Source organism: Phocoena sinus, chromosome 2 (genome assembly GCF_008692025.1).
Source record: "Phocoena sinus isolate mPhoSin1 chromosome 2, mPhoSin1.pri, whole genome shotgun sequence".
NCBI lineage: Eukaryota > Metazoa > Chordata > Mammalia > Artiodactyla > Phocoenidae > Phocoena > Phocoena sinus.
In genome coordinates, this window is record NC_045764.1 from 71,004,755 (window position 1) to 71,031,973 (window position 27,219).

The 27,219-nt window shown below is 50.0% G+C and overlaps 3 protein-coding genes across 11 annotated transcripts in view; 2 read left to right on the forward strand and 1 right to left on the reverse strand.

The window, feature by feature from the left end:
• The window catches only part of CSNK1G1 (casein kinase 1 gamma 1), a 158,742-nt gene extending 144,949 nt beyond the window's left edge, over nt 1–13,793 (forward strand). For 4 of the 7 annotated variants that reach the window (XM_032622135.1, XM_032622132.1, XM_032622133.1 and 1 more), the window contains one exon: nt 7,024–13,031. In XM_032622135.1, the coding sequence (XP_032478026.1) occupies nt 7,024–7,078 (55 nt within the window). In that variant the 3' untranslated portion in view covers nt 7,079–13,031. Of the gene's footprint in view, nt 1–7,023; nt 13,032–13,680 lie in introns of those variants that run through there. The other 3 variants (XR_004348363.1, XR_004348362.1, XR_004348361.1) reach the window with 3 other exon arrangements.
• A 1,797-nt stretch (nt 13,794–15,590) lies between these two features.
• On the forward strand, nt 15,591–22,335 carry PPIB (peptidylprolyl isomerase B). Of its 2 annotated transcripts, none has more exons than XM_032624485.1 (5): nt 15,591–15,923; nt 16,648–16,761; nt 17,688–17,781; nt 21,070–21,254; nt 22,000–22,335. In XM_032624485.1, exons 1-5 carry the CDS (start codon nt 15,789–15,791, stop codon nt 22,120–22,122), a joined length of 651 nt encoding a protein of 216 aa, XP_032480376.1. In that variant the 5' UTR covers nt 15,591–15,788; the 3' UTR covers nt 22,123–22,335. The 2 variants fall into 2 exon arrangements, with proteins under 2 accessions (XP_032480376.1, XP_032480377.1); XM_032624486.1 differs by having other exon boundaries at nt 15,714–15,818.
• On the reverse strand, nt 20,294–26,028 carry SNX22 (sorting nexin 22). Of its 2 annotated transcripts, none has more exons than XM_032624484.1 (7): nt 25,831–26,028; nt 25,370–25,453; nt 24,837–24,941; nt 24,264–24,358; nt 23,866–23,898; nt 23,568–23,635; nt 20,294–23,099 (listed from the first exon to the last, which is right to left on the reverse strand). In XM_032624484.1, the coding sequence occupies exons 1-7, from the start codon at nt 25,903–25,905 to the stop codon at nt 22,978–22,980; spliced, it is 582 nt and encodes a 193-aa protein (XP_032480375.1). In that variant the 5' UTR covers nt 25,906–26,028; the 3' UTR covers nt 20,294–22,977. The 2 variants fall into 2 exon arrangements, with proteins under 2 accessions (XP_032480375.1, XP_032480374.1); XM_032624483.1 differs by having other exon boundaries at nt 23,773–23,898.
• Between the last annotated feature and the right edge of the window lie 1,191 nt (nt 26,029–27,219).

Below are 27,219 nucleotides of genomic sequence, written 5' to 3' on the forward strand. Positions count from 1 at the left end.
ATGCTTGTGCCCACAGCTTTCTTCCTTTGACCATTTTATTTTTTGCATGGTACCTTAAGGCTGCTGCTGCCCTTCTTTAGCTGTGATTTCTGAGAAGACAGTCACATTTTTAGTCCACATGGATGAAAAGACATAGTGAACTAAAAGAATCCTGGTATGAGAGCTACAGCAGATAGCAGTCCTGAGCCTCTTGGGGCCCTGGAGCCTCTTGCTCCCTAAGGGACACAGAGAGAAATCTACTTGTCTAAACCATGGGCCATGCTGAACAGCATCTGATTTCTGGTTCTTGGCTAACCACTTTGCATCTATAGTCCTAGACAAGGGTCTCAGAGCCCTTTTGTTCTCACTTAAATGATTCTGAATTCAAGAGAGACTCAGATAAGTCAGTCACGAAAAATAGTCTCTGCACCTGTTGAATGAAAGAGTCTTGGAATGGAGAGGAAATTACACTAATCCCAAGAGGGTGAGGAGGTTACCCCACTCCCTTTTCTGCTTCTCTTGCATGTTAATGTCTTGCCCTGCCCATACCACCAGCCCCTTGGTGCTCTCTGCATGGTCTGTGTTTAAACTCTTAGAAAATGGGGTAGAAGGTAAAATAACGGCTGATTCTGCTGCAAAAGCAGCATTTCTATCACTTCTTTCCCTTTTTGCCCCATCCCAAATTCAGGTCCAGATTTACACTCCAAAGCAACATGAGGTAGGGAGAGAGAAGTCCTTCACCAATCGGTAGCTGCTGCCACACCTGACACGGATGACTTTTCTTATAAACCCTTTGAGAACATCCAGGCTATCCCAGTGTCTTGTTTTCAGAAGCAGGCACCATATTTATAGTGATATTGTGCCTTAAGTGATCCCTTGAGCCCCCAACTAGCCTAAGTACAAACCAGAACATGCTTATGCCTCAGTAAAAGGTAGAGGCTAGTCAAGATCTGCGCTCTTCCAGATACAACTTTTCATGGTTGTTCCCCTGCCCACTCCTCTGCTCTGCTGCCCATCTATTAGATGAGCTTACTTTTCTTTCGAGAGGTCGTTTCCTTTAAAAGCCAGGACTTGAGGATTCCTACCCAGTAGATAAAAAGCAACCGAGGGTGACTTGGACTCTCTCTTGTTGAGTCCCTACTGACTGTAGGCAGCTTCAGATGCTCCTCTCCTGGTTAATGTAAGGCACTAATACGTAAGGAGGACAAGGGAGTGGGGGGTCAATGCCAGGAGGAGACCATTTTTAGTAAAAGGAAACATGCTCCCTATTCTCAGGGGCTTTGTAAGTTTTAATGGTTCTCACAGTTTTTCAGTTTCCATGACAAAACTTCATTCTCCCAAATAAACAGTGTGGTACTCCTACCCTCTGAGTTCTTAACCTTGGCTGCACTTTGGAGTCTCCTGGGGCATGTTAGAAAATACAAATGCCTGAATCCTGGCTCCAGAGATTCTGGTTTAAGTTATCACAGATGTGGCCTGAGCATCAGGAGTTTTTAAAGTTCCGGTGATTCAAATATGTCGCTGAGGTTGGGAACCGCTGTATTGGGTCTGATGGCAATGTTTGTGGTCTGATCCAAACATTGTGTGGGCTTGAAAGATGGCTGCGCCCGTTCCCATCCCCACCTCACTCCCAATTCACCATTGCGGCTATTACTTTGAAGGCCAAAAGTTGAGCTCTGGATTTCATACTATACTTTGAGTACCAGGATTGAATTGGGCTTTAGTCTTATAATATGCCCTATACAGAATTATCTTTGAACCCATTTATCTCATTTCATTTTGGTAAATGTGTACACTAATTGTGTATGTGAATGTGGTGTTTGTGTTCTGTGTATAAGATAGGGGACCAGTCACACACACAGATTTCAGTCTGGTGTGTTCTGTTCTGGTATAATCTAAATTCTAGATGTAAAGAGAATTTAAAGTCTCCCCATTTAGCAAAGACCACTGTACCAGGTGTGAGCCTTCTGAAAGATGTGGAAACCAGAGGGGAGCAGTCGTATTTGACCAATTGTCATCCAAAAGCTCATGGCTTAGGACATTTTGTGTGGCATTTCCCCCAGTGATTTCATGAGCTACCAATCCATCTTGTCCAGGGAACTGTCGGGGCACAGCCATGTGTTTTTCTTCTTGGCCCTTCTATGTATTGTTTGGGGGCGGGGGAGCCATGTGTCCATCTGCTTGATCACTTTCATGGGAAGAAGTCACAGCTAAGAGAAGCACAGGGCATCCCACACAACTCCTCATTGCACACATCTGTGATGCCTTTTGTCCATGCAGCCTGCTTGTGGGAAAAAGGGGGCTGTTGCCTACATTAAGATTGAGCTAGAGTACTGGGGAAACAGTGTGGAAACCTTCACTTCCCAGCTTTTGATTTTGGGTTCCTCAGCCAGCTTGTTTCGTGTAAAGGAGGAGAGAAATAACAGGGTCCCTTTTTTTGTTCTGTAAACAAAATAAACACCTAACTTACCCTTTTCTCTAGATATAGGACACATGTCCTTGTTTAAGGGTGATTGGAAGGGTAGTGAGGCAAGGCAAAGCTTTTTGGCTGACTTTTATTATGGTAAGAACACAGGAATTTTTGGTTATCCACTGACTTTAGCTACAACTTAGCAAGTGTGGACCTCATTTTCTCTGAGAATTAACAAGAATGGGATTTAGGCCTTTTTCTGGCAGTTATACCTTAATCCAAGCAGTGACCCTCCTCGCTAGTCACCTCCTAATAAGATAAAGTGTCTCTTAAGCTTGTTTTCCCCTCTAGAGAAAGAGCTAACTGCTGGCTGCTTTGGTCAGGCATGTTGGTCTTATAGAAAGGCTAGGGACTTCTCTTTCCCTCAGAATATTTGGGAGGTTAGCTTAACAAATTGCACGGTAAGACTTCATGTGGGAACCAAAATGGTTTGGCCTTGGTTCCTGATTGAATTCTTCCAGGCAGGATCATATGCTCTTTCTCCTGCTACCTTCCTGGAAGTTGCCCAGGAAAGCCCACTCTTGGGGCTCCCACCAACTCTTTCTGTTTTGCCTTAGCCCTCACTGAGATCCAGCTCCCACCTCGATGCTTCTATCAGGCACCTGCCCCCTCCACTTTAGTGTGGGGACCAAGTGGCCTGGGCCTACTCACCCTGCCTTGACAGAGGAAGAAACTAAACACAGACACATACTGCATGTTTGCATGGCTCACAGGGAGTCGCTTCCATCTCACCTCTGTGGACTAATATCTCTCTTTCTCTCTCTTCCTTTCTGTGTTTTTCTCTTTACACACTCTGTAGCTGCCTGAAAATGCTCAACCTGTGGTGAGTCCCTCTCTCCAGTCCACATGCTAGGGGAGCGGACCAGGCTAGGTTGGGATTGGCAAAGCCAAACAAAATGCCTTAGGAACACTCAGTGGCTCCCGTATGCCACCTTGTGCCATACCCACCCAGACTGGGGAACTAGATCCACAAGGTGGGGATGGGCAGGCCTGTACCCAGCAATTAATCTGTTCCTTTTTTCCTTCCAAACCCACCACATTGCAGCCTCCTCCTGTCAGAACAATATCCCACCGTATCCAAAATTGTCTCTTCATTTTTGGCTGAGTGAATTTTTTCTCAAATTAATACGGCTAGATATTATCAGGCAGAGAGGGACAGAGGTAAGAAGACCAGATTACTGTACCAGTTGTATAATCAGAATCTAATTATTCCTCACAACTCCAAGGACAGTTGTTGCCAGATAATGTCACATTCTGTGGCTCGGTCTCTAACCTTAAAATTAGCAGCTTTGGAAAAATCTGTGACTTTTTTTTTTGGTTCAGCTGGTTCTTCCATCTGTAGAATATGAGTATCTCCAAATAAGAGAGCTGCTTCTTGGGGGAGAGATGGACATTTTGCTGTTGTTGTTGTTGTTTTGAGTTTTTTGTTTGTTTTTCATTTATTGTCTTTTTTTTTCCTTTTCTTTTCTTTTCTCTTCTTATAAGAGCATAGAGTGGGCCAAGGGCCGACTTGGCTAGTGAGACATTGGAGTCTCTCTCCCACTCCTGGAGAAGGTCCCTTGAATGCACTTTTGGGGCAGCATGCGGGTCTTGAAGGGGAAGCCCTGGCGGCTCCACGTTGGGTGGGGCACGTTCCCACTGTAAGGCAGTGCCCTCCGTGCCTCGCTTCCTGGGCATTGCCTGTGAGCTCCAGGTGCTCGTGAGCTGATTGGTCTGCTGTGGTCTGGAGCCAGAATCTCCTACACTGCACGTGTGGGATGATATTCCGTGTGGTGATAACAGTCTGCTGGCCTCTGTGACTACCTTGTTTCTATTGGTCTTCAGTAACTGAGTTGGGCACCGGTTTCTGTACCCTAACTCTCTAAGCCAAGTTGCCTACAGGGTTTCCCAAGGGACAGAGATGTATTGAAGATAGCAATTGGGTTTTATGGAGATAGAATTTATAGTATTACAGTATCAAGGAGTACATTTGGCCTATTTATTTAGCAAACATGTGTCTGTGTAATCTGACATCATCGTGGTCTGTTTTTTCCTGTGAGATGTCAGTCACGTGATCCTGACTGCAAATACAGGGCCTACTTTGTGCTCATCCACTCTGTGCTTGGAACTCTAGGGGGTCTCAAGGCCTTCCCCAAAGAGCTGAGATACAATCTACCTGGAGAGATAAGACATGCATGCTTGAAAGGACACTTTTATGGTATTGTCCCTTGAGAGGTCAGTGTTGACAGGGATGGTTAAGGAAGACTTGTGGGGCTTAAACAAGGCATTAGAGCAAGGGAAGAATGTATAAGTACAGCAGAGAAACATAGTAAAGGAATAGCTGAAGGGAGAGCCAATCAAAGAATCAGCTGGAAGGAAACCTAAGACACAAGAAGAGTTCATCACTTGCCTTCAGTCTCTTCTGAGAGTAAGACATCTGTATGGAGTCAGTCAGTGGGCTTGGTCTGGGGTCTGACCAAGTTTCACAGGTCCTGTTGCCGGTAGTCATCACAGAAACCAAAGAGTTGATTGTGGAGCCTGTTTCCTCGTGGGTAGAATTATTAAAAGCTTCTGCTGCTGCTGAAGTTTTAACTACAGTAACTAGCAAAAATTAAGGCTCTAAATCACAGCTCACACTCTCCTCCAGTCAGGTGAATTCAGCTTTGCACATCAGGTTATGATATGCTTATAAGTAGATATTAATTCTTATCACTTGCCTTGGAGGAGGTAAAAGAGAAATTGTATCATTTGCAATGGACCAAAACAGTATTTCAAACTTTTTAATGATTGTTCTTAACGTAAAAACACAAAATCATCATCTTAGCATCCTCCAAAAAGCATAAGAATAAAAACTGACTTAAATGTTAGTGATCCCTCTGAAAATCATGGTTAACAGGGAACAGGTAGCTAGCTCTATTGAAGTACTAGTACTCCCATGAGATTTAATTCACCTTATTTAATAATTTCTGGACATTCAGCTTGAAAGAATGTCTGTTTTCTAAAGCATATGTACAAAAAATGACCTTTTTTAAAAATCCTTCCCCAGGGATTCCCTTAAGGACTGAAAACAATCAAAAGTGTTGGTCATTTTTACTTAAAAGAATTTATTCAGCCTCTAAGTACAAAGGACACTTTGTTTAGTGACTATATTGACACCCATTTAATAGTACATCACATATGTCATTATACTCTTAGAAAATCTTTTTTAAGACTCTCTTAAGAAGCTCCTATTTCCAACATCTCCATGTTTAATTCATTCAGTTATGGTTAAAGCCCATCATTTTGTCTGTGTAAACATCTATTTCTGCATTCTAAGAAGACACTTTCTCCAAATTTTTGATAACTAGTCCATGGGGTGTGGGAATACAAAAGGGTCTGACTAAAAAAGGGGGGAATCTTAACTACAGTGGAGGACTTAGGGGTATGCGGAAGTAAGCAACAGCTCTTTATTTCTGTATGAATATTTTTGACATTAAACCCAGAAGGATTAGGCAAAAGACCCAAAGATAGTTTCTGAGAAAAGCTTTCGTTTCAAGGATCCAGCAAGTCTGAGTGACACTTCCAGTTTACTCCCCTCCATCACATGGCATCTTTGACTCATCCACCACTTTCTGCCCCTCACATTCCCATTTCCCATGTGTCAGCTTCCTGGAAAGGACATACCTTTTGCACCAGCCATGCCACAGCCCTCATCACCCCCTTCTGGAATAGTCGCTGCCTGAGCAAGAGGGGCTTCCTGCTCCAAAGACAGCAGTACAGAGCAGGTACCCGAGCTAAAGGCTGTGGCAGAGCTGTGGCTGTTGAAGGCACCAGGCCTCAGCCCCACCCTAAGCAGGGTCAGTCCTTGAACCCAGTCTGGCACAGCAGCAGCCTCGGGAAGCTTAAGTCGAGGAGGACCCTGCAACCCGATGCTTCCTGGCGATCACCTGTGGCATTGATCCTCTCCAAATGAAGAGTGGGCTATGCTGATTTCAGTTAAAAGATCCTGGCTCACACAATTAGGGTCAGGGCTTCTCCTGCCTACGCCAGGGAGCTAGCTGGCTGGGGGCGGGGATGAGATTAGAGAGAATCCTTAATCCTTTCATTGGTAGCATGTGAGAGCCTCCTAGGGTTCCAAACATCATACTTTTCTTGGCATTTGTTTGCCTTAGTTTAGCCTCCATACCCACTGACCTCCGAAGTTGCATTAAATAATTTTGCCCTCTGTATGAAGGGGCACACAGTGCAGGCTCCTCTTCTCATGCAGCCCTGAGGACCCCCAGCCTTGGTTCAGTATAAAGGAGGATGAGACTTTCAGGTTGGGGTGTTAGACTGAGAAATAAGCCTTCTTCATCCTTCTTCCAAAAATGCCTGCTTCCGCCCTGCTGCCTAGCCTGCAGCACTTTGACGATTAGGTTTGGAATAAAGCAGCTCTCTCCTTTGGCTTTCCTGGCAGACACTGCCCACTGCCTCCAGTATGTGCACTGTAGATGGCGGGCGACCCTGTGGGTGGGTGCCAGGGGGAAGTTCCACCCCTGCAATAAGCAGAGGCAGGCAGAAATCTGTTGGCAGCTGCGGGCCTCCCACACTGACTTGTGGTCTTCCTTGTGCTCCAGGTGCTGCTGCTTCTTTAAGAGGAAAAGGAAGAAGACTGCTCAGCGCCACAAGTGACCCGTGCCTCCCAGGAGTCCTCAGGCCCTGGGGACTCTGACTCGATTGCACCCGCAGCTCCTGCCATTTCTCATTGGAAGGGACTCCTCTGTGGGGGAGGGTGGAGATCCAAACCAAAAAGAAGAAAAACAGATGCCCCCAGAAGGAGCCAGTGCGGGCAGCCAGGGCCCAGTGGGTCAGTGGCCGCCCCTACCTGCCTGAGGCTCTGAGCAGGTCCCAGAGCCACTGGTCCTCCACTGCTTACCCTTGGGGCTGCCTGGTTGACTCTCCTTCCTATTGTTTACAGTGAAGGTGTCATTCACAAAAACTCAAGGACTACTATTCTCTCCCCTCCCTTTAGTTTACTTGCTCCTGGTTCTTGCCCCACCCTCAACCCTCTCCAGCCTAAAAGCTAATGAGCTGAAGGCTTTGTCTGCTGAAGGAGCTTGAGAGGCTGGGGGTGCGGCCAAGAAGGTAGGAGGGAGATGCAGGCCAAGGCTGGAGAAGAACCTTCTCCGACCACCAGGTGTGTCTGGCAGTATGGCTCCCTCTTCCTCTGTGCCTGTGCAGCCTCCATCCCGAGCTGGCCACGGGGTGCAGGTTACTCCCTCCTTCCCTCTTGTGAAGTTACACTGTAGGACACAAGCTGTGAGAAATCTGCAGTCTACTGTCCCTGTGTGTTGGCGTTCTTAGCTTTCTTGACAAGCAGACTCTGTTCTCCAGACAGTAGTAGAACATTGCAAATTGTTCTGAGCAAAGGACAAAAAAAACCTGACTTTATTGCACTTTTAGTTTTTTTTTTTTTTAAACAAAAAAACATGGCAGATGCATATTGTGTCTGGTTATATTGGGAGTTTTACTTTTTTTTTCTGTTTTGAGGGGGATGGGGCCAGCCAAGCCATTCAGAGAGAACATGGGTCCAGAGGACATTCTCAATGGAAAGAGTTGGGTCTGCAGCACCCAGAAGAGAAGAAGCCAAACTCTGTGTCATTCTGAGTGAACTCTCAGGTTGGCAAGGAAACATACTTGAATTTTCATTCGTCTTCTCAGCTGCTGAAGAATGTCCCTAGCAGAGCCTCTTGACCTCATCAGCCTGCAGTTTGGACAACCTAGCTCTCCAGCACATGGGATGAGCCAGCCAAGCCAGACTGTGACAGGAGACAGTTCATCCCAGAGAAGGAGATGCTTAACAACAAAAATCTGAAATATCTGTTTCCTCCACTGCCAGGGACTTCCAACTAGATAGCCATGTGACTTCCTTAGTGACTTGGGGGACAAAATTAGTGATGAAACAGCCACCACTGTATTGCCACTAGTGGACAAGAAGGAGGAAAGTGATCCTGCCTTCCAACTGCCAGAGGAACCTCAGGATTTGGCTCATCATAGGGCCAGGAAATAAAATTGGTCTGTACTGTTTGCCCCAATAGCTGAGTTACAGCATTTGGGCTGGCCTGCCTTATCAGAAACCAAGAACCTGCAAATCTTCTTCCAGCAGGTCCATAGCCGCAGGCTTAGGCCTCAGTGTATGGGGCTATAGTGAACAGGAGGGCGAGACTGGTTAGTGCTGGGAAATTCCTGGGGAAAGGAGACTGAAATGAAAGGTGTGAAATTATCCTCTCACTTGGACTTAGACTCCTTCTAGATGAGATGGCCACGCATCTAGAGCCTGTTCTCCCCGGTACACTCTCCATGTCCAGACATGCTGCCATGGAGGGTCTTTGTTCCTCATTCAATGCTTGAAAAGTCGCCAACGTATGGAGTTAATAGAACTTCTCGTGCTTGATTTTCATTTGAGATGAGCGACTTATCCAAACAGTGACTTCTCATTCCAGATGTGATCGAGGAGAAAGGATTATTTACATCAGAGAACGAGGTCTTGTATCTGGGGGTAGAGAGAGCTAACCATGGAGGACAGTGGCTGGTGACTTAGTCTGGGGGTTTTGGGAACACGGAAATCATTGCCTCTGGCTTGAGATGTAGGGCTGTCTTTTGGACTGGAGGATGCAGACATAACTTTCTGGTAGTTGGTATTTTCTGACAAGTCCCTTGATGTGTCTTACTTGGAGCAGAGATAGCAGCGGTAGCGTGGATCAGAGTTACTGGGCTTCACCTGTGTTCCACTGGTCCTTGGCTAGGAAATATCACTGCACTGGCTTCAAATTTGCCTAGCTTATATAAAGATTGTAATCATTCATTTCTTTAAAAGAAAATTTCCTATTAACAGAATGGCTGGGAGATTCAGGGTCACACCGCTTCCCCACAAGAATTTTGAATATTGGGGTTTGCTTCCTTGACATTAGCTAAGGCACTGTCACTGAAACTTACATAGTTTCTCAGTTGGCATTTGGGTAACTCTTCTCAATTTGGGTAACTCTAATTTCCCGTATAGAATCTTTAACCTCCACATCCCTGTGTAGAAAAAGCCTTGCTTCTCATGGGAGGGCAAGAGGAAATGGTGGCAAAGTCCGGAGCATCCCTGGCACCCCTTACTCCACTAAGTGCCTCCCCACTTCCACAAAAAAGCAAAGGCAGTTACCAGCTTGGCTGCAGGGCAAGCCCTCTTGCAGCTGGGTTTGTGACTTTTTCAGGGTCTTAACTTTGTTTTAAAGGCTCGCTATTGTGGGATTTAACGAGCAGTTGTGGGGTTCTTCCTAATGCACTCTTCTCACTCTCTGCCCCCCCTCAGATCTCTTACTAGATATTTGATTTTTCATAACAAAGGTGAAGAGCCCAAGTCCTTCTGACATGCACAGTAATGGTGACCTTCCCAGGGCCATTGGTACTCCAGGGTGGTTCCAGACCCCCGAGAGAGTCTACTGTGATCTTCCTTTAAAAAAGAAAAAAGAAAAAAAATTTTTTTTTCTTTTTAAGAAGGATACCTAAGGAGTAATTTGGCCATCAGTTTCATCCCCATCAGCACATCCCATCAGGCCTCCCTCCTCAGCCCCGTTGCTGTCGTCGAGTAGCTATATTCCTCAGCCAGGGCCTCGGGGTTGGGCACTCCCTCCACCTACCGCCCACCCAAATCCACTTGCTCTGTAGTCTTTGAGCTTCCTTCACTCCATAACCATGATACCTAGGGATCTTTTTCTTCAGGATTGATGCAGTTGCTGGGTTAGCGTTAAGCACTAACCACATTAGGGGTTCTCCCAAGCCCTGCAGTCCTTCAGGCATTGCATCCTGAGCAGATTGAAGCAAGCAGGCCAGGAATCCACCAAGACGTCAGGGATCCTTCCCTTGTGACGAGAGCATGGCTGTGTCTGTGCGGTAAGGGTTGATTACTTGCTGTGCAGCCCTTGGCGTTTCCCAGTGATTTCACTCCAGACTGCTCTGCAAGGATGTGCAGAGTGTGCCAGCAGCAGCATGCTTTCATGTCTGCCTTAATTAACATACTCCGGCCATTTTGGCTTTGTCTAGGAGGAAACGGTCTAGGAAGGTACAAAGTCAGGTGATGAGGTTGGCCTCCAATTAAAGCCCCACTTTATTTTGGGATATAGGGCCACGGAAGACAGCAGGATCCTGAGTTTTCCAGTAGAAGTGTTGATTGCCTCTTCATTCTCAGTGAACTCCAAGTTTGTAGAGACAGCCCTTGACATTAGCCAGAAGAGGTGTCCATTGCCTCTAGAGTACCTTCCAACCTGGTTCACTGGAAATGTACCTTGGGAGTACATATTCAGTGTTGGTTCTCAGTGTTAGTAACCACTTCTGTTGTCAGAAATGAGTGAGGGTAAGGTTATGTCAGAGTGGTTACTAAAGATCATAGCCTTAACTTTTTTTTATGCAAAAGAGACAGCTTGCTCCCCCTCCAGTGAGCAGCATGGCCTGCATTTTTCAAAAATAAGTACTTCCACGGCAGCCTAGAAAGGATCTCCTCTAAGGAACTTGATCTTTCTTCTGATGCATCTCTCCCAAGTCTGCATGCCTCGTGTGTCGCAGTCACCTCTTCCATTTTCATATTTAAACTAGTTTTCGTTCCCAGGGAGTTGCCCTGACAACGTTGTCTCCAGCGTCAGAGCCGTGTTAGGGCTAGAATTTCTCAGATCGGGAGCTTGCATTGTCATACAGCCAACACTGCCTTTGTCAGGCCACTGCCACCAATCCACCATTGCCCCAAGGTGGGCAGGTGAATTCCAGAAACCGTTAGGGAGCCAGGATAACTTGGCACCCCATCTGGATTGGCCTGAGCAGCAGGTACTTGTCTCTGGGGTTCTTGCTTTTGCCAACTTCAGGGCTCCAGGAAGGTCCCTCTAGAGGTGGATGGCCAGAGTCTTCCCCATGATGCGTTGGTAGGAATCAAAATGGGATGCCTGTGGTTTGGTTTTCTTGGGTGTTTGTTTGTTTTTGATGGGGGAGGGGAGTGATTGTGTTTCTGAATAAGAAAAAGAGGAAACCATGGCTCTTCTGAGGGTTTAAGCAGTGTTTTAGCCACAAATAAGGAATCTTGGAAGTCTTTGATCAATTAAGCAGTCTTAAAAATGTTTTTCCTAATTCCTTTTGCAGCTGACTGAGTGCAAAAGAATAGGTTTCTCCATTGTATTCAGAATAGTAAGTAGGTTCCCTGGATATAGACAGTAGTAGTTGACGTATTTCCTCAAAAAGCGACCAGGAAGTCCACTCCAGAGTTTGTAGCTCAGCTTGTATTACAAAGGAAAAAGTGAATGTGTACTCCATATATTTCTAGTTTGATTACCAAACTCAGTGTTATAAAGAAACCTCAGTTCTGTGGACAGAATTTATTTTGTTGCTTTTCTTTTTTTACTTCTCACAATCATCTTTCCAGTGCCATCACCACCTTCAAAGCAGAGGGTTATCCATGGTAAGAAATGGGGATGCAGTGCAGTCGTCCCAGTAACACACACAAGAGGACAGCTATCCTGATTGCCCCGTCCCCGCAAATCCCCTCTTTCAGAGCAGGTGAGACATTTTCAGTGTTCCTCTTTTTGAGCTCCAGACCAAATCCCAGGCCAGCCCTTACACCGAAAGCTTTTTTAAGAGGCTTATTAATCTGTTAGGAATGTCTCAGGAAGATGAGCCATTTCTTTGGCCGGGGGTTACGGGGGACTGTATCTACAGATGGGTGTGTGTGGTTGCATCTGTATGCGTGTATGTGTGTGTGTCTGTGTGTGCACGTGCGTGCCAGCACTCATCTGTATGCATTTCACTTCCATAAAGACTCACAGCCCACCTGAAGAAAAAAAACCTCACAGCCCAGGTTGCTGGGACCACGTGTTCCTGAATATTCTCAGAAGTAAACAAGAAACAAACGAGTTTCTCAAATTGGTGTGGCAGCAAGCTGGCTCTGGGAATGAGCCCCATTTATCAAGCAGAAGAGTAAACAGCAGAAAAAAAGATGAAACCAAAAATATTATAAGCCCTCCCCAATGGAAAATAATGTTCATTCATCAATTCCCATTGGATGTATTACATGCTCTAATTTATTATATTATTATTTTGTCTGTTTCTTTAATCTTTGCCCATTGTACTTTTTAAAAGATGTTGGGATGTTGACTGCAATTTTTTAAGACTAGATAATGTATAAATCAGCTGTGGAAATCAGTTTTAATCGATGCGTGGATGTGTCTGATTATTGTTAAATGCCTTTTTTTTTAACCTTTTATTTTAGATACGTAGTTTTGTTTCATAAACCCTGGCACTGGTCTGCAAAGCTCAGCTGTGAAAATGAAACTTGTAGTATTTTTAAACATGAATGTCAATTTCAAGTGTATTTGAAACGGTTCCTCCAGGAGAGAGATTTGTACACCATTAAGTAGAAACTCCTCTGCAGAGGAACAAGCCTTCTTTGGAGTAAATGGAAATGGGTCTTGATATTATCTCAGAGTAGCCCATTTCCTAGGGCACCATGGAAAACACAAATGTGATCTTTAAGTATACCTCTTCTCCAATCTGGGGAGGAAAGGACTCAGTTTGCACCCTTTTTGTATGTACAATAAAATGTCTTACCTTTCTTGGCTAATTTTGCTTGTTTGGTTGGTTGGTTTGTCTGCTTTTAAGCTCTCCTGGTTCATTTGTAACGGAGAATCCGTCTAGGACTCTTAGTAACAAGGCTCCAGGAATGAAAATAATGCCTGATACTTGGGCATTCTTGCGTCATTCTTTTGGGTTGAACATTGACCTCTCCTGTGGGACCCTCAGAATGGGAGAAAATATTTGCAAATGAAGCAACTGACAAAGGATTAATCTCCAAAATTTATAAGCAGCTCACTTTAAATATTTCTGGGGCTTCCCTGGTGGCGCAGTGGATAAGAATCTGCCTGCCAGTGCAGGGGACAGGGGTTCGAGCACTGGTCTGAGAAGATCCCACATGCCGCGGAGCAGCTGAGCCTGTGCGCCACAACTGCTGAGCCTGCGCTCTAGAGCCTGCAAGCCACAACTACTGAAGCCCGTGCATCTAGAGCCCGTACTCCGCAACAAGAAAAGCCACCACAACAAGAAGTCCCCGCACTGCAACAAAGAGTAGCCCCTGCTCGCCGCAAACAGAGAAAGCCTGCGTGCAGCAACAAAGACCCAACACAGCCAAAAATAAAAATAAAATAACTAAATATTTCTGGTAGAATTTGGACATTCATCACACATACTAATTCCTGTATCCCTGTGGTTCTTAGGTGCTAGAACACCAGGAAGTTAGGATCTGCTCTGGAACAACTATGAAATGGCAGCTTTGTAATTCTGCTCTACTGATGAAGAACATCTATACAGACAGAAGGTATAACTATGATGTGCATATATGGCACAAAACAACTGCCAGTCTGGCCATCATTGGTTCCAATTTTTTCTGTTACTACTCAATTGCTACTTAACGATTTCTTCTTTCACTAGTAAAAAACACGTTTAAGATCAGCATGAGAGGGACTTCCCTGGTGATCCAGTGGCTAAGACTCTGTGCTCCCAATGCAGGGGTCTTGGGTTCGATCCCTGGTCAGGGAACTAGATCCCACATACTGCAACTAAGAGTTTGCATGATATAACTGAAGATCCTGCATGCTGCAACTAATACCCGGTGCAGCCAAATATTTTTTTAAAAAATCATCATGAGAGAAAAACTTCATATTGAGAACACTGTATCCGTCAAGCTTATTTTTTTTCATTAATGCTGTTTTAGCATTAATTAGTTCCTCATGTGGAGAAGGCTACTTTGAAAACATAGCTTGGTAAACAATTTTCTCAGTGTGGGCAATGTGAGACCAGTGAGTGGGGAAAGAGGCTTAAGAGACCCAAAAAATGAAGGAGGAGAGGAAGAGGGGGTTGAAAGATCATCTTTCTCAGCCCAACAGTTTTACGTAGAAGAACCTCGACCTCATTGAGAGGTGGTCTGGATTGAGGTGTGAGAATTAGAAACAGCAAATGTTATTTGCATTTATTTGAGAGAACTGTCTTTTGAAGCTCTGCAGTGACCTCAGTGTAAGGAAGGACAAGGTAATGTCAGTGGCCATGCATAACCTCAAACTCAGGTCGGCACCTTATATAGAGACCAAATTGCCAAGTTCGACTATAGAAATGGAGCCAGGTCTACCTACAATCTGGGCTGTGAAGACCAGGAATTTCTGTAAAGTTAATCTTTGAAAATTAAAGACATTTAATAATGTCATGGTTCCGAGCTTTAGAAAGATGTCAGTGGCAATTTTGGGTGTGCGTGTGTGCTAGACTTGCAGTACTTAAGTATATATGTTGCGGACTGTTGGGAACAAGCGTCTTCGGAGCCCTGAAATACTGCTGGGGGCGCATCTGACGACTACTCCTGACCTTCCGGGAGGTTTCTAGAAAAGAGGGACTCAACCTCAGACCCTTGCAGATATTATTTCCCACCTCAGTGCCAACGTGACGGCTGTTCCATCCAGCATTTGTTGAGCACTTAGCCCTGAAGCAGTTGGGGGAGCTGTATACAAAGTAAGAGCAACAGTCCGTTTCTCACCAAAATAAATAAATAAAAATTTTAAAATGTAGTTGCTTGGGAAAACAGGTAAAAAAAGGAAGTTAAGAACCAGAGTATACAACAGTGTGCGTTGACTCATACAGCAGTAAGCACAGTAAGATTAGAGAAGGGAGAGAAAAAAGGTAGGACAGTGACAGGGATTAAGTCAAGAAGAAGTGGGTTTTGAAGCAAGTTTTGCAAGACAGACGGAGCTGTATAAGGTTATATACTCTGGGTAGGCATAAACGTGCCCTGAGTTTTTGGAGGCTACACATTTAAACCCAATTCGGTGTGACTAACCCTTGACTGGCCCAATACGGACAACGACCAGTGTCTTCTGCCCCATCCACAGACTTCCTAACCTAAAGCCTCGGTCACCACCTGCCAAACGACTTCCAACCCCACAAAGGCGCGGCGGGCCATGGGGTCTCTCCGCTTGGGCTGCTGGCCTCTTCAGAAGCCCAATCCGGGGCTCTTGGAGAGGGCGTCGCCTTCCGCTCATCCCCTTCCTGTTAGTGGGCGTCGACGAGCTGTAAAGCCAATGAGGCCACAGTAACGTGGCAGCCACCCACGAGCCCGCGTCTCCGCCCGCCCAGTCAGCGAGCCGGGCTCCGCCCCCCCAGGGGGACCTACCATCTGGCGCCCAACCAGAGGGGGAAATGGGGCCTGCCTCCTGCTAGGAGGCCTGCAGGAGCCCCGGTTCCCCCCGGCTGCGCTCGGTGGAGGAGCCGGGCCCACGTCGCCGCGCCCCTACCCTCCTCCAGCCTCGGCAGCCCGGCCCGCGCTAGCTTCTCCCGGTGGATGCTGCGCCTCTCGGAGCGAAACATGAAGGTGCTCTTCGTCGCCGCCCTCATCGTGGGCTCCGTCCTCTTCCTGCTGTTGCCTGGACCTTCTGCTGCAGATGAGAAGAAGAAGGGGCCCAAAGTCACTGTTAAGGTCCAGCCTCCCGTCTCCAGACCTGCCTGGCGAGGCCTGCCCTCCGCCGCCTGGGTTCCGGCCTTGGCGCCTCTGGTCACACATGTCCGAGGCATTTCGGGTCCCAGAGCTCGGGCCTGGGCGTCCTCGGCCTTGACTCTGCCCCTCCCTAGTTTCCCTGTCGTGGCCTCTTGGCGCCTGGGCCGTCCTCCCCCATTCAGACTGGAGAATGACCCGGACCCTCCCCGAGAGCCCAGCCCTGACCCAGGCGTTGGCGCCCAGGATGCCCAGCTGGGGTCGGCATTGCAGACTCAGAGCCGCCTATTTGCAGATACCCCACAGTGCTGAGGAAACGGGTGAAAGATCACGCCTGCCAGATTGCCAGTCTTTTCTCTACGTAGGCCAGGTTTTAGCCACTTCAGTTACAAAGCACAGCAATGTAATAGTTTACACCTGAGTGGTGTGCTTAGGCTCCCATCTTTGTGGTGTTTTGATGTTAAGTTTTAGAATCTGGGCCCATTATTTATTTAGAGCAAAGGTTGTTACTGTAGTCTAAGGAGAGTGTAAACAAATGGAGCTTTCATTAGATTCTCATGGGGTTTTTGTCGCCACCAAAATCAGATTCAGAAACTGCTCTTAAAATATGGGTCTGTTTTCTCGCATCCTCCGGGTAGCTTCTTGGGCCCTCGGTTCCCTAGGAAGGACCCTTTTAAGAGGCTAAGTTTGAAATTGTCTTTTTCCTCAGGTGTACTTTGACTTGCGAATTGGAGATGAAGATATAGGCCGGGTGGTCATCGGTCTCTTTGGAAAAACTGTTCCAAAAACAGTGGATAATTTTGTGGCCTTGGCTACAGGAGAGGTAAGTGGCTAGAGCGGAGGTAGCCAAGCTTACAGGCAGCGGAGTTGGCAAGTAGGGTTGGCAGGAAACTGAACTGCAGAGCGTGGCCCACCCATAGCAGTGGCCGTCACGGAGTAGCAGCTGTGCCCTCTGGCACTGGGAACCCAGTATTATCATATCTTCTCAGTTTTTTTAACTAAATCCAGAATTAGAATTTTTTTTTCTTTTTTTGAGAAAATTTTTCATCTTTGAGACTTTGCAGTAACCAAAGAAAACATCGAGGGAAACTAGTTTGTGGTCTCTGCACCAGAGTGAGGGGCCCAGAGCTTTCCAGGTTTTAAGGAAATGAATGCCCCATTTAAGAAAGTCTGGGGCTTCCCTGGTGGCGCAATGGTTGGGAGTCCGCCTGCCGATGCAGGGGACACGGGTTCGTGCCCCAGTCCGGGAAGATCCCACATGCCGCGGAGCAGCTGGGCCCGTGAGCCATGGCCGCTGAGCCTGCGCGTCCGGAGCCTGTGCTCCACAATGGGAGAGGCCACAACAGTGAGAGGCCCGCGTACCGCAAAAAAAAAAAAAAAAAAGGAAGTCTGCATTCCAACTTGCCATTGGGTCAGCAGGTAACTTTTTTTTTTTTTTTGGTCAGTTTTCTTCTCTTCCTATGATTAGATTAGGAAAAAACGAGAGGGGAAAGGTGGAGGCATTATGTATGAAGTAGAATTGTATTAAAGGCAGAGGAAATGTGCAGTCTTACAGCCTTTCCTGGATCTGTGTGCTCCAGGCCTGGCCTTTGATTACTGGTCACCCAGTGGCACGTTGAAGGATGAATCTGCCGGCAGGGGTTTCTCTTCTGTGAGCAGTTGTTGTTGTGGGCTGGGTTCCTGCAGGGCCTATTTAATGTCTGCCTGGTGCCTCATGCCACCTTCTCGCCTTCTCATCCCTTTTTCTAGAAAGGATTTGGCTACAAAGACAGCAAATTCCATCGTGTGATCAAGGACTTCATGATCCAGGGTGGAGACTTCACCCGGGGAGATGGCACTGGAGGTAACCTCAAATCCTCTGGGCAGAGGGGTCTGTCAGTGCAGCCGCCAAGGTGGGAGGGCCAGGGAACCCAGTACAAAGGAGAGGGAGGAATGGGTTTCAGGTGGACATAAGAGAATCTCGCGCAGCTGACAGACCAGCTGATCCAGGCCTACAGCCTCGGTGACTTGCCTTGCGGTATGCCCTGCGGGGAGGGGAGCAAAGTGAAACACCTGTAGGTGATTCTAGGTCAGGCATGCAAAGCTTGTGTGGGCGGCCTTGGAAGCCCCAGCAAGGGTGGGAGAAGTTGCTCTCCTTGGCAGTCTCCCCCAAGAGACCACTTGACAAGAGCTGGCGGTCTCACCTGCGCTACTTGTACAGTAGGACAGACAGACAGCCTGGACTAACCAACAGGTCTCACCACACTTGGGTGCACAGCCTGCTGTTCCTTTAGACCACAGCTGCAGCTCACCCCACCGATCAATATTTACTGGGCCAGGCTCTGTGGTGGGTGCCGAGGATGCAAAAACCAGTGGGACGGCAACTCCCTTTCACTTCCAGTACCTGAAAAGTCACAAATGGGCTGTAACACAGCTTTTAGGGCTCAGGCTCTGTCCTCAAGTGGTTTATCGTCGAGGTGGGAAGAACGAGGAGAAAACACTATGAAAGTGACATAATACAAGATGTAAGTCATAGCTAGCTGGACGACAAAGACAAAGCAGGCGTGATACAAAAGCACTGTAGTCATGGAGTCACACACAGTTGGGTGTCTGCCACCTTCTTACTTTGTGACCTCAGGCAAGTGAGTCCTCTGAACCTCAGTTTCCTCTTCTGTAGAGTAAGTGGTAAGAGTTGTGGGTGCTGGGAGGGTGAGGTGAGATGTTGAGTGCGTAGTGCCCAGCGAGTGGTAAGTAAAGTCAGCTGTCGTCAAAGTGCTGACGAGTAAAGGACTCACTTTGCGCCAAGGTGATCAGGAAATGGCCTCGTAAACGTGAGGACAGATTTGAGCGGGGACAGATCTGGCTGGGGAGAATTTGCATGGGCAGGGAAGAGGCAGGGTTAAGGCGTGAGCTCAGGTCTGGTCTGCGGCAGGAACTTGGCCAAAGGTGGGGTCAGGAGGATGGAAGTGAAGCTCCCACCGGGAACCCAGAGTGGCGGGCCGCGGCCAGGCCAGGGACCCAGGGCTTTGTCCTCCACGGAGTGAGGATCCGTTGAAGACTTGAATGGGAGCAAGGCCTGATCGCAAAGGAGTTTGAGGGATGATAATGTGGCAGATTCAGGACATGGACACAGGAGAAGCAGACTGGCAGGGGTGTTGGTGCAGCTGCCCCTGCGTTGGGCGATGTGGGCCTGAACCCAGGGAGGATACCTAGTGGGTAAGAGCAGAGATTCGAGAGCCAGACCACCTTGATCTTGGTTTGAATTCCAGCTCTGCTACTTCCCAGCTGGGGTGCCTTTAACCTCTGTACCTCGGTTTCTTCATCTTTGAAATGGAGCTCTTAGCTCCTGCCTTACAGGGTGGGTTTTTTATGTTTCACATGCTTGCACCAGCCCTCTGGCACACTGGTCCCACTCTGAGCATTAGCCGTGATTGCAGCGGGGGTAGCAGGAATGGGAGAAAAGGATGAATCCGTGATGGGGGTGAGGACAACATTGACAACGTGCGGAGGAAACAAATGTCGAAAGAATAACTGAAGTCTGGAGAGAAAGATGACAAAGCATGTTGAGTTTAAAACGTTCACTATCCATTTAAGTTTGGGACTCCTTATATCTTGGTAGTGATTGGAGCTAAGGATATAGACTTGGGATTTTCTGGATAGCAGCAGTAGTTGAAGTCCTGCAGTTCACTGAGATGTACAAAGAGGATTCTCACATGGGAAGCCTCTTTTTAAAAAAAAAACTAAAAGAGTTGACAGTTTTATTTTCGCATTTCACATTACAAATAAAAATTGCTTTATTTGGTCCCACTACTCCCCTCCAAAACTATTCTCTCTGATAGGAAGGGGGAACAAGTCTTCCTTGTCATGCTGTTAGAAAACACTCCAAGTCACAGCGCCGTGATCTCTTGGTGAAGTAGAACAAGTAATATAAAACTGATGTAAAGAGGCTCCCCAATCTCCTGTCTGGTTGAGTCCTTCCTGGCCAGGTGATTTTCAAACTTCCCACTTAATGTACAATCAGAAATACCTCCTCAGCATCAGTCTAGGACAGCTTCCCAACCTGGTTCCACTCTGTGGGAACCACAAGATGAAAATACGTGTATTGAAGAGGAAAAAGGTTTTGTACGCAAATAAGTTTGAAAGGTGTTGGGTAAAACAAAATGAAAATTACTTCTTTGTTGCTGGGTTTCTTGGGGCCTCTAGTGCACAGTGTGAATCTCTAGGAGAGGACAGGGACAAAGAAGGGTGTAGTATTTCTCCTGGAACCAGCCTTGGGAACTTAGGTTAGGATCTCTGGAATGGGGTAGAGATCCTCTCGGCTCCACTATCTTGTATGCTGGCCCCAGACCCTCCACAGACAGACACAGTAAACACACTCAGAGCCACCTTTTATTTTGGTTCATGCGTTGATAAGAGGCTCTTGACTGTCCAGAACTGAAATGGCGACCCCTCTCTTTTGCTTCTCCCTGCCCCTCCCCACTCATCTCTCCTCCTGCTTTGGAGTGTCCTCAGTATCTTTTGGGCTCTTAGGAAGAAAAGCTGGTCAGCCACAGCAGTCCTCCTTTTTTTTTTTTGCGGTACGCGGGCCTCTCACTGTCGCGCTCTCTCCCGTTGCGGAGCACAGGCTCTGGACGCGCAGGCTCAGCGGCCATGGCTCACGGGCGCAGCCGCTCCGCGGCATGTGGGATCTTCCCAGACCGGGGCACGAACCCGTGTCCCCTGCATCGGCAGGCGGACTCTCAACCACTGCGCCACCAGGGAAGCCCTAGTCCTCCTTTTCTGGAGGGTTCTTACCTGCCCTGCATCCTGCACAGCACCTCCCTCCACTAAAGTAAGTCCCCATGGCAGGCCTCTCAGGCCACAGCCAAGGTAGTTTTTAATATGTGCCTTATTTGAAAGTCGTAAAGCTATATTCTCAGAGTAATCATTGTGTGAGCTATTCACTAAATCACCCTGGCCTCATGTCCCACTTGGGCTGTCAGTATGGTTTGGCTCCAGGGCCAGAGGGTAGGAAGGGAACCGCTTGTGCGTCCTTGTACTCCACTGGAGCCTGGCCTGGCACGGGGGACAGGTTCAGCCTCTGGAATCCTCGCCCCGAAGATCTGCTTCGTTGGGGCTCCCCCAGCTCCCCTGACCTACTCTTTCTTCCCAGGGAAGAGCATCTATGGTGAACGCTTCCCTGATGAGAACTTCAAGCTGAAACACTATGGCCCTGGCTGGGTAAGCATGGCCAACGCAGGCAAAGACACCAACGGCTCCCAGTTCTTCATCACGACGGTCAAGACAGCCTGGTTAGATGGCAAGCATGTAGTGTTCGGCAAAGTTCTAGAGGGCATGGTGAGTTTGTGGGGGAGGGACTAACTGTAGGCAACCCTGACCAGGGATCTGACACAGACCCCAGGGCAGGGGATCCATATATTTTATCCCTTTCCCAGAAGGGAATGTACAGATTCTGACCAGTGTTTATTTCTACAAACCTGGGGGGAATTGAGACTAAACAGCCTCTCTCTCTATGCCCCCGAGTTGTTTTTGTTTTTTTTTTGGTCATGCCGTCTAGCGTGCGGGATCTTAGTTCCCCGACTAGGGATCGAACCCGTGCCTCCTGCCATGGAAGCCCAGAGTCTTAACCACTGGGCCGCCAGGGAAGTCCTGCCTCCAAGTTCTAAATCCCTCCAGGCCCCAGGCAGAGGCCGGCCAGGAGGTCTCGGTGAGGCTGCACAGTTGAGGACCCTCCATCCCGTATTCAGTCAGGCATGTCCTGGCACCACCGTCGGTTGTACAGGGCCCAGCCGAACACGCTGTCCCAGAGAAGCCTCTTGGCACCCTCTCCCCAGCCGCCCCCCTCCTCACCCCTAGCCCAGCCTGGGTCATACTTCAGAGGATCGAAACTACTGCATCCTCCTGTTGTCAAATCTGGGTTCTTCTTGCTCTGGGCTGGCGCCCGGCCACGATGCCCTTAGGATTTTGGTGCCTCGTGGTTTGTATACTGTTCATCACGTGCAGGTTTCAGCCCTCGCGGCCGCACGCTGGGGCCTGTCTCCCTCGACCAGCAGACCGCCTGACACTCTGCCTTCCTCCCCAGGATGTAGTGCGTAAGGTGGAGAGCACCAAGACAGACGGTCGGGACAGGCCTCTGAAGGACGTGACGATCGCAGACTGTGGCAAGATCGAAGTGGAGAAGCCCTTTGCCATCGCCAAGGAGTAGGGCCCCAGGGACCTCTTCCCTTTGAGCGACTGTCTGTGTGGCCCTGTTGCCCTCCTGGGGGTGAAGACAGCCCGCCACAGGGCTCCATGCTGCACTGGCCGTAGTGCTGGCATCTGACGGAGCGGACCCCTCCCCCCACATTCTGCGGGCCCAGTTTCGTTAACAAACTCCTACCAACAAACACTGACCGATTAAAAAAAGGTTTTTTTATAATCTGCGTATGGGCTGGGTTCTGGGGCCTCTGGCACACCTCCCCACCCACCCACCCGACCCTAAGTCCAGTGCCAGCCCGCCTGGGGCTCCTGTGGCAGTGGTGCCTGTCCCCTCCTTGGGTTCCAGCCTGAACCCTTTCCCTCCAGAAATGAGGGAGAGATGAACACAAACCAGACATTTCCAACTGGCCACACAAGTCTGGGAGGGCAGGGGGAAACAGATCTGGACATTCACAGAAAAATGTGCTACGCACAAAATGTCAAGCAGAAGCTTTTGCCCCTTGCTTCTGAACTTGGCTAGCCACTGTGCCTCAACCTTTGCATGTCCCCGCCACACCTTTCTCCTGACGTAGGTAAAGGAATACACCTGCCCCTTTTCATAGCCCACCTCCAAACTGGTGGGCTATGAACATTCTAAAGGAATTCTCCCTTTATTCCCTATCCTCTGTTGTCCCCACCCTGGCCCCTGGGCTCTGGGAGTGCAGGATCCTACCACCTCAAGACACCAGTGCAGCTGAGTTCTGAGCCTGGAGGGGTGGAGGGTGGTGAGTCCGGGGTCCAGGCCAAGGCTGACGCAGCCCATGTCCCTTTCATAGGATTGAGGTCCATGACCTGGCAGGTGGCCTAAAGCCCTCTGGACTGGTCAGGGCATCGGTGGCACTGGAGCAGGGTGACAGGCAGCCTCTGGCTGGGCTTTAGCTGTGCTGGCGCTGAAGCCATAGAGGCCCTGGAGCACACCGTTCACCACCACGTTGGGCAGAGGCTCTAGGACAGAAGGAAAATAGGAGTAAGGGGTAGGGGCTTCAGGGCAAGAGGAAGTGGGGTGGGCCTGACTGCAGGCCTGCAGCTCCCTGAGCTCGGGCTCATAGGCTCAGCACCCCCTGTTCCCCGAGAACAGGGGTCCCTGCCAAGGCAGCAGGTAGCAGCTGGCCACCTCAAATGAGGCCTTGGCATTCCCAGTTCACATTCTGTTCACATCTTGGTAAAGCCAGGCTGGTAAAGAATGGAGACCAGGGGAGCCAAGCTCATTTCACCATGTCTACTTCCTGGAGGAAAATACAAAGCAGGCTACAGGGGCACAGGAACAGCAGGGAGGTGTGGCCCCAACGGGGGGCAGTAGGAGGGAGATGCTGCCTAGGGGTCCTGCGAGCTGAGAAATATCAACTTCACCCTCACTCCCACCCTGGTACCTGGGCCCTAAGTGTGGATTATGGGTCAGAGGCACCTCCTCACCTGGGGATGGGATGCAAATATAAGGATCCATGCAGAAGCTGATAACAGGCCGGTGGTACAGCTGTGAGCTAGGAAGAAAAGGGGTCATGAACAGTGGAGGGGGAAACAGAAAACTGTCAGGTTGGGTGGAAACTAAGGACTGAGATCACCAAGGACCCACAGAGGAAAAGTGGGAAGTGGGCTCAGGAGGCAACAACATGAAAACCTGGAGTACGGGGACAGGCCAGAGACTTCAGGCCCTGGCGTATGGCCACGAGGGGGCAGCAGGAACCCAGTGCAGACAGGGACTTGGACTTGCCTGCTGTTGCCGGGCAGGAACTCCCCCAGGGCGCTGAAAAGAAGAGAGAGGCTGTGAGCTGCCTGGGGATGACCGGTGGGGGGGTGGGGGGGGCCTGTGGCAGAGGTGGAGATGTGGAAGCCCAGAATTTCACCTCCCAGGGGACTGCTGCTTCTATTTCTAACAAACTCAGCTCAGGAGGTAGCCAAGGCTCTTCAGAAAACAGCCCCTCCACAGGGGTCAAGAAAGCCCACTGGGGAGGTGTGTCTTAAAGAGGAAGAACCAGGCTAGGGCCTGGCAGATACAAGAAGGAAAGGGGCTTGACCTCTAAAACCTTTCCTCACCTGCTGGCTGCAGAGAGCCCCTGTCCCCACAACACTGGGGCCCCTCTCATGCCAAGCGCCTCCAGAGATGCTCACCCCCAGCTGCTGGCCTTGGGGACTATGGGCAAGTGGCGAAGACTCAGGAATTCCAGTAGTTCCTTGGGCACATCCTGGTTCAAGTATAGGATGCCCTGGAGAAGAGAACAGAGGCAACCTGTAATCAGATTCAGCTGTGTAATATGCAGAGCCTGGTGCAAATTGAAAACACGTGGGCCCTTCCAAAATGATAAAGAATTTCAAAACAGCCAGAGTAGAGCATTAAACCAAGCTAGGGCCCTTCTGAGCACTGGCCCTGGGTGACTATACAGATTGGCCCACGAAGCCAGCCTGGCCTGCAATTGGGCATAACCGTGTGGGAGAGGGGGGGAAGGATCTCCACCCTCATCAGGAGGGCAGTACAGGATCTCACCCTGGAGAAGGAGAGCTAGCCTTCATTTAACTGGGACTACCTGCCTCCTGGGTACCTCACTCAATCCTACCAATTCAGAGAGGGACTAGAACATGGCCAAAATGTAGGTCCCCTTCACCCCAATGCCCCGCACCTCTCTGCCGGTGTCACACCTCTGGTCCAGCAGGCTGAGAGGCAAACAGAGTGAGACCCACACATACCTGGATATAGGCCTCCAAGCTCTGCCGCCGCTGCTCCAGTCCTCTGGTCCTCCAGTTGGGCAGGCGTTTCGAGGGGAAGTCGGGCACTTTGGACAGTTTCTTGATCTGCCAGGAGGTTACCGCAGTGCGATCACAGCATCCCAATTGAGCCCTCAAGCTCACTTCATCCTAGCCAAGAGCCCTCCCCAGTCCTCCCTGCCACCCACACCCCCAAACTTCAAGCTCTACCCTGAGACACGCCCGCGTGGTGAGTAGTGGTTGGGACAAGGGCGAGAGGTGCCTCCAACACCCCCGTCCGCCCCCAAGACGCCCGACGCCGGACCAGCCGCGCAGGGGCACGGGCAGCACGTGGGACCTAACCCTTTGTGCGCGTTCCGCAGCCCGCAGGGAGGTCTGTGCCCACGAGCTGAGCTCTCTAGGGCCCGGTAATGGGGGTGGCAGAGGCTGGGGCCCGCCAGCTTGTCTGCCTGCCTCTCAGGGCTTGGGAAGGAGCCGGGCCGGGGTCGGTCTGTCGGTGGTGGGCGCAGCCTCACCCGTTTGTGCAGCGCGTGGAACTCGCTGTAGCGCCTCTTCACGGTGTGTCTGCGCCCGTGGCACAGCACCTCCACTCGGAACACCTGGCGGGCGCGGGAGGGCAGCCGGGTGCGCGTGAGGCCTGGCGGGTTGGTGCAGCAGGACCGGCTCCCGGCGACGCACCCACCCTCCGCCCTCAGAGGCGCAAAGCGGCCTGGGAGCGCCGCTGCTCTCCAGGGACCCTCCCAAGTCCCCACACACTTGGGGGCTCTGCTCCGTGCAGTCAGTCCCTCAGGAGCCGGGACCGCCGTCGGCGGGGCTGGCAAGTCCAAGCGGCCCAGAGACCCTCGGCAGCGTGTCCCCAGACAGCCTGGGCCGCCGCGCTCGGACCCCGAACCCGAGGTGCGGGGTCCGCATTGCATTTGACGCAGGGAAATCCGGCGGGTCCCCGCGCCCCTTCCCATCCACTGCCCCCGCTCACCATGTGGCCTTTCTCGGGGCTCTGCCGGGTCCCCTCGGCCTCGGGCCCCACCGACGGGATGCGAACTTCCAGCATGCAAGCGCCGCTTGCAGCCGAACTCTCCGCGCTCCGACCAAAGACCGCGGCGTCGCCGGCCCCGCCTCCTCGTGCCTGCGGGACCCGCCCCCACGTTGGCCCCGCCCAGGGCGTTCCCCAGCGCCGCCGGGTCCTGCAAGGGGCTGATTAGGCTGGAGCCCGATGGCGCGAGGCGGGCGCCGCCCACTGAGCCTAGTGGGGCCGCAGAACTTGGAGACCCTTCGGCAGAGAGCCATCTGTTTGTCAACATGTCCACATTCACCGAGTCCCCAGTGATTGACAGGAATGCGGGAGAGCCAAATTTCACCTGCTCTTATTCGAGCGCCTGCTAAGGGCTGTAAGCCCCTGTGGGCATTGGCAAGGAGGGAGGCTGGGCCCAGATCCACCAGGGGCGTTCCTTGCGTTCCTCACACCCTTGCCCAGGACCAGGCTGCACCCCCATCTCCTTCCCTCCACCTTCAACGTGGACCCTGGGAGCGCGGCCTGGGGTAAAGCTTGGACGCACTCTGGCTTTGATGTCCCCCTTCCCCCAGCATTCGTAGGCCCCATTCATTCATTTTTTAAAAAAATATTTATATGGCTGCATCTGTTCTTCTTTGCGGCAGGAAGGCTCTTTGTTGCAGCGCGTGGGCTCCAGAGCGCACGGGCTCATTAGTTGCAGCACACGGTCTCTCTAGTTGTGGAGTGCGGGCTTAGTTGCCCCGCGGCCCGTGGGATCTTAGTTCCCAGACCAGGGATCAAACCCACCTCCCCTGCACTGGAAGGCGGATTCTTAACCATTGGACCACCAGGGAAGTCCCCATTCATTCATTTAAAAAAGCCATTCCTCCATTTCAATCATCTTTCAGCCCAAACCTTCATCAGGAGGAGAGGCAGTGTAGGGACAGAGGCTCTGCTTTAGCGGTCAGACAGCTTGGGTTTCCCCAGCTGTGTAGATCTGTACTCATCTGCAGAATTGAGATAATATGCCTCCTTCAGGAGAGCGTGCGAAAACTGAGTGAGAAAATCCCTGCGAAGCCCTCAGCAGAGTAGGTATCAGGAAAATGGCAGTTTGTGGGCTCATCCTGGAAACACAGGTGGGTGATGCTGGTATGCAGGGCAATGGATGGGGGAGAGGGACTGTGGGAGGTGGCACGAGGCTGCCCTTGCCCACTCTTCTGGCAGAGTCTTTCTGGGTGTGTGACAGGATTTAATCCAGAACTCTCTCACCTCCTGTGCTAGGAGAGGCTTCTGCTCCCACCTCTCAGCGCTCTTCCCCCACCCGCCTAAGGGAGATTTCCCATTCAGCACAAGCCTCCACTCCACTGACTCCTC

Excerpts from the sequence above, each read along its gene's own strand:
- SNX22 (XM_032624483.1), bottom strand. The coding sequence starts at position 25,905 with ATGCTGGAAGTTCGCATCCCGTCGGTGGGGCCCGAGGCCGAGGGGACC. Across the intron at positions 24,942-25,369 it reads TCCACGCGCTGCACAAACGG|ATCAAGAAACTGTCCAAAGT; the intron begins GTGAGGCTGCGC and ends ACCTCCTGGCAG. Across the intron at positions 24,359-24,836 it reads GCTTGGAGGCCTATATCCAG|GGCATCCTATACTTGAACCA; the intron begins GTATGTGTGGGT and ends TCTCTTCTCCAG.
- PPIB (XM_032624485.1), top strand. The coding sequence starts at position 15,789 with ATGCTGCGCCTCTCGGAGCGAAACATGAAGGTGCTCTTCGTCGCCGCC. Across the intron at positions 16,762-17,687 it reads TGGCCTTGGCTACAGGAGAG|AAAGGATTTGGCTACAAAGA; the intron begins GTAAGTGGCTAG and ends CCCTTTTTCTAG. Across the intron at positions 17,782-21,069 it reads CCGGGGAGATGGCACTGGAG|GGAAGAGCATCTATGGTGAA; the intron begins GTAACCTCAAAT and ends CTTTCTTCCCAG.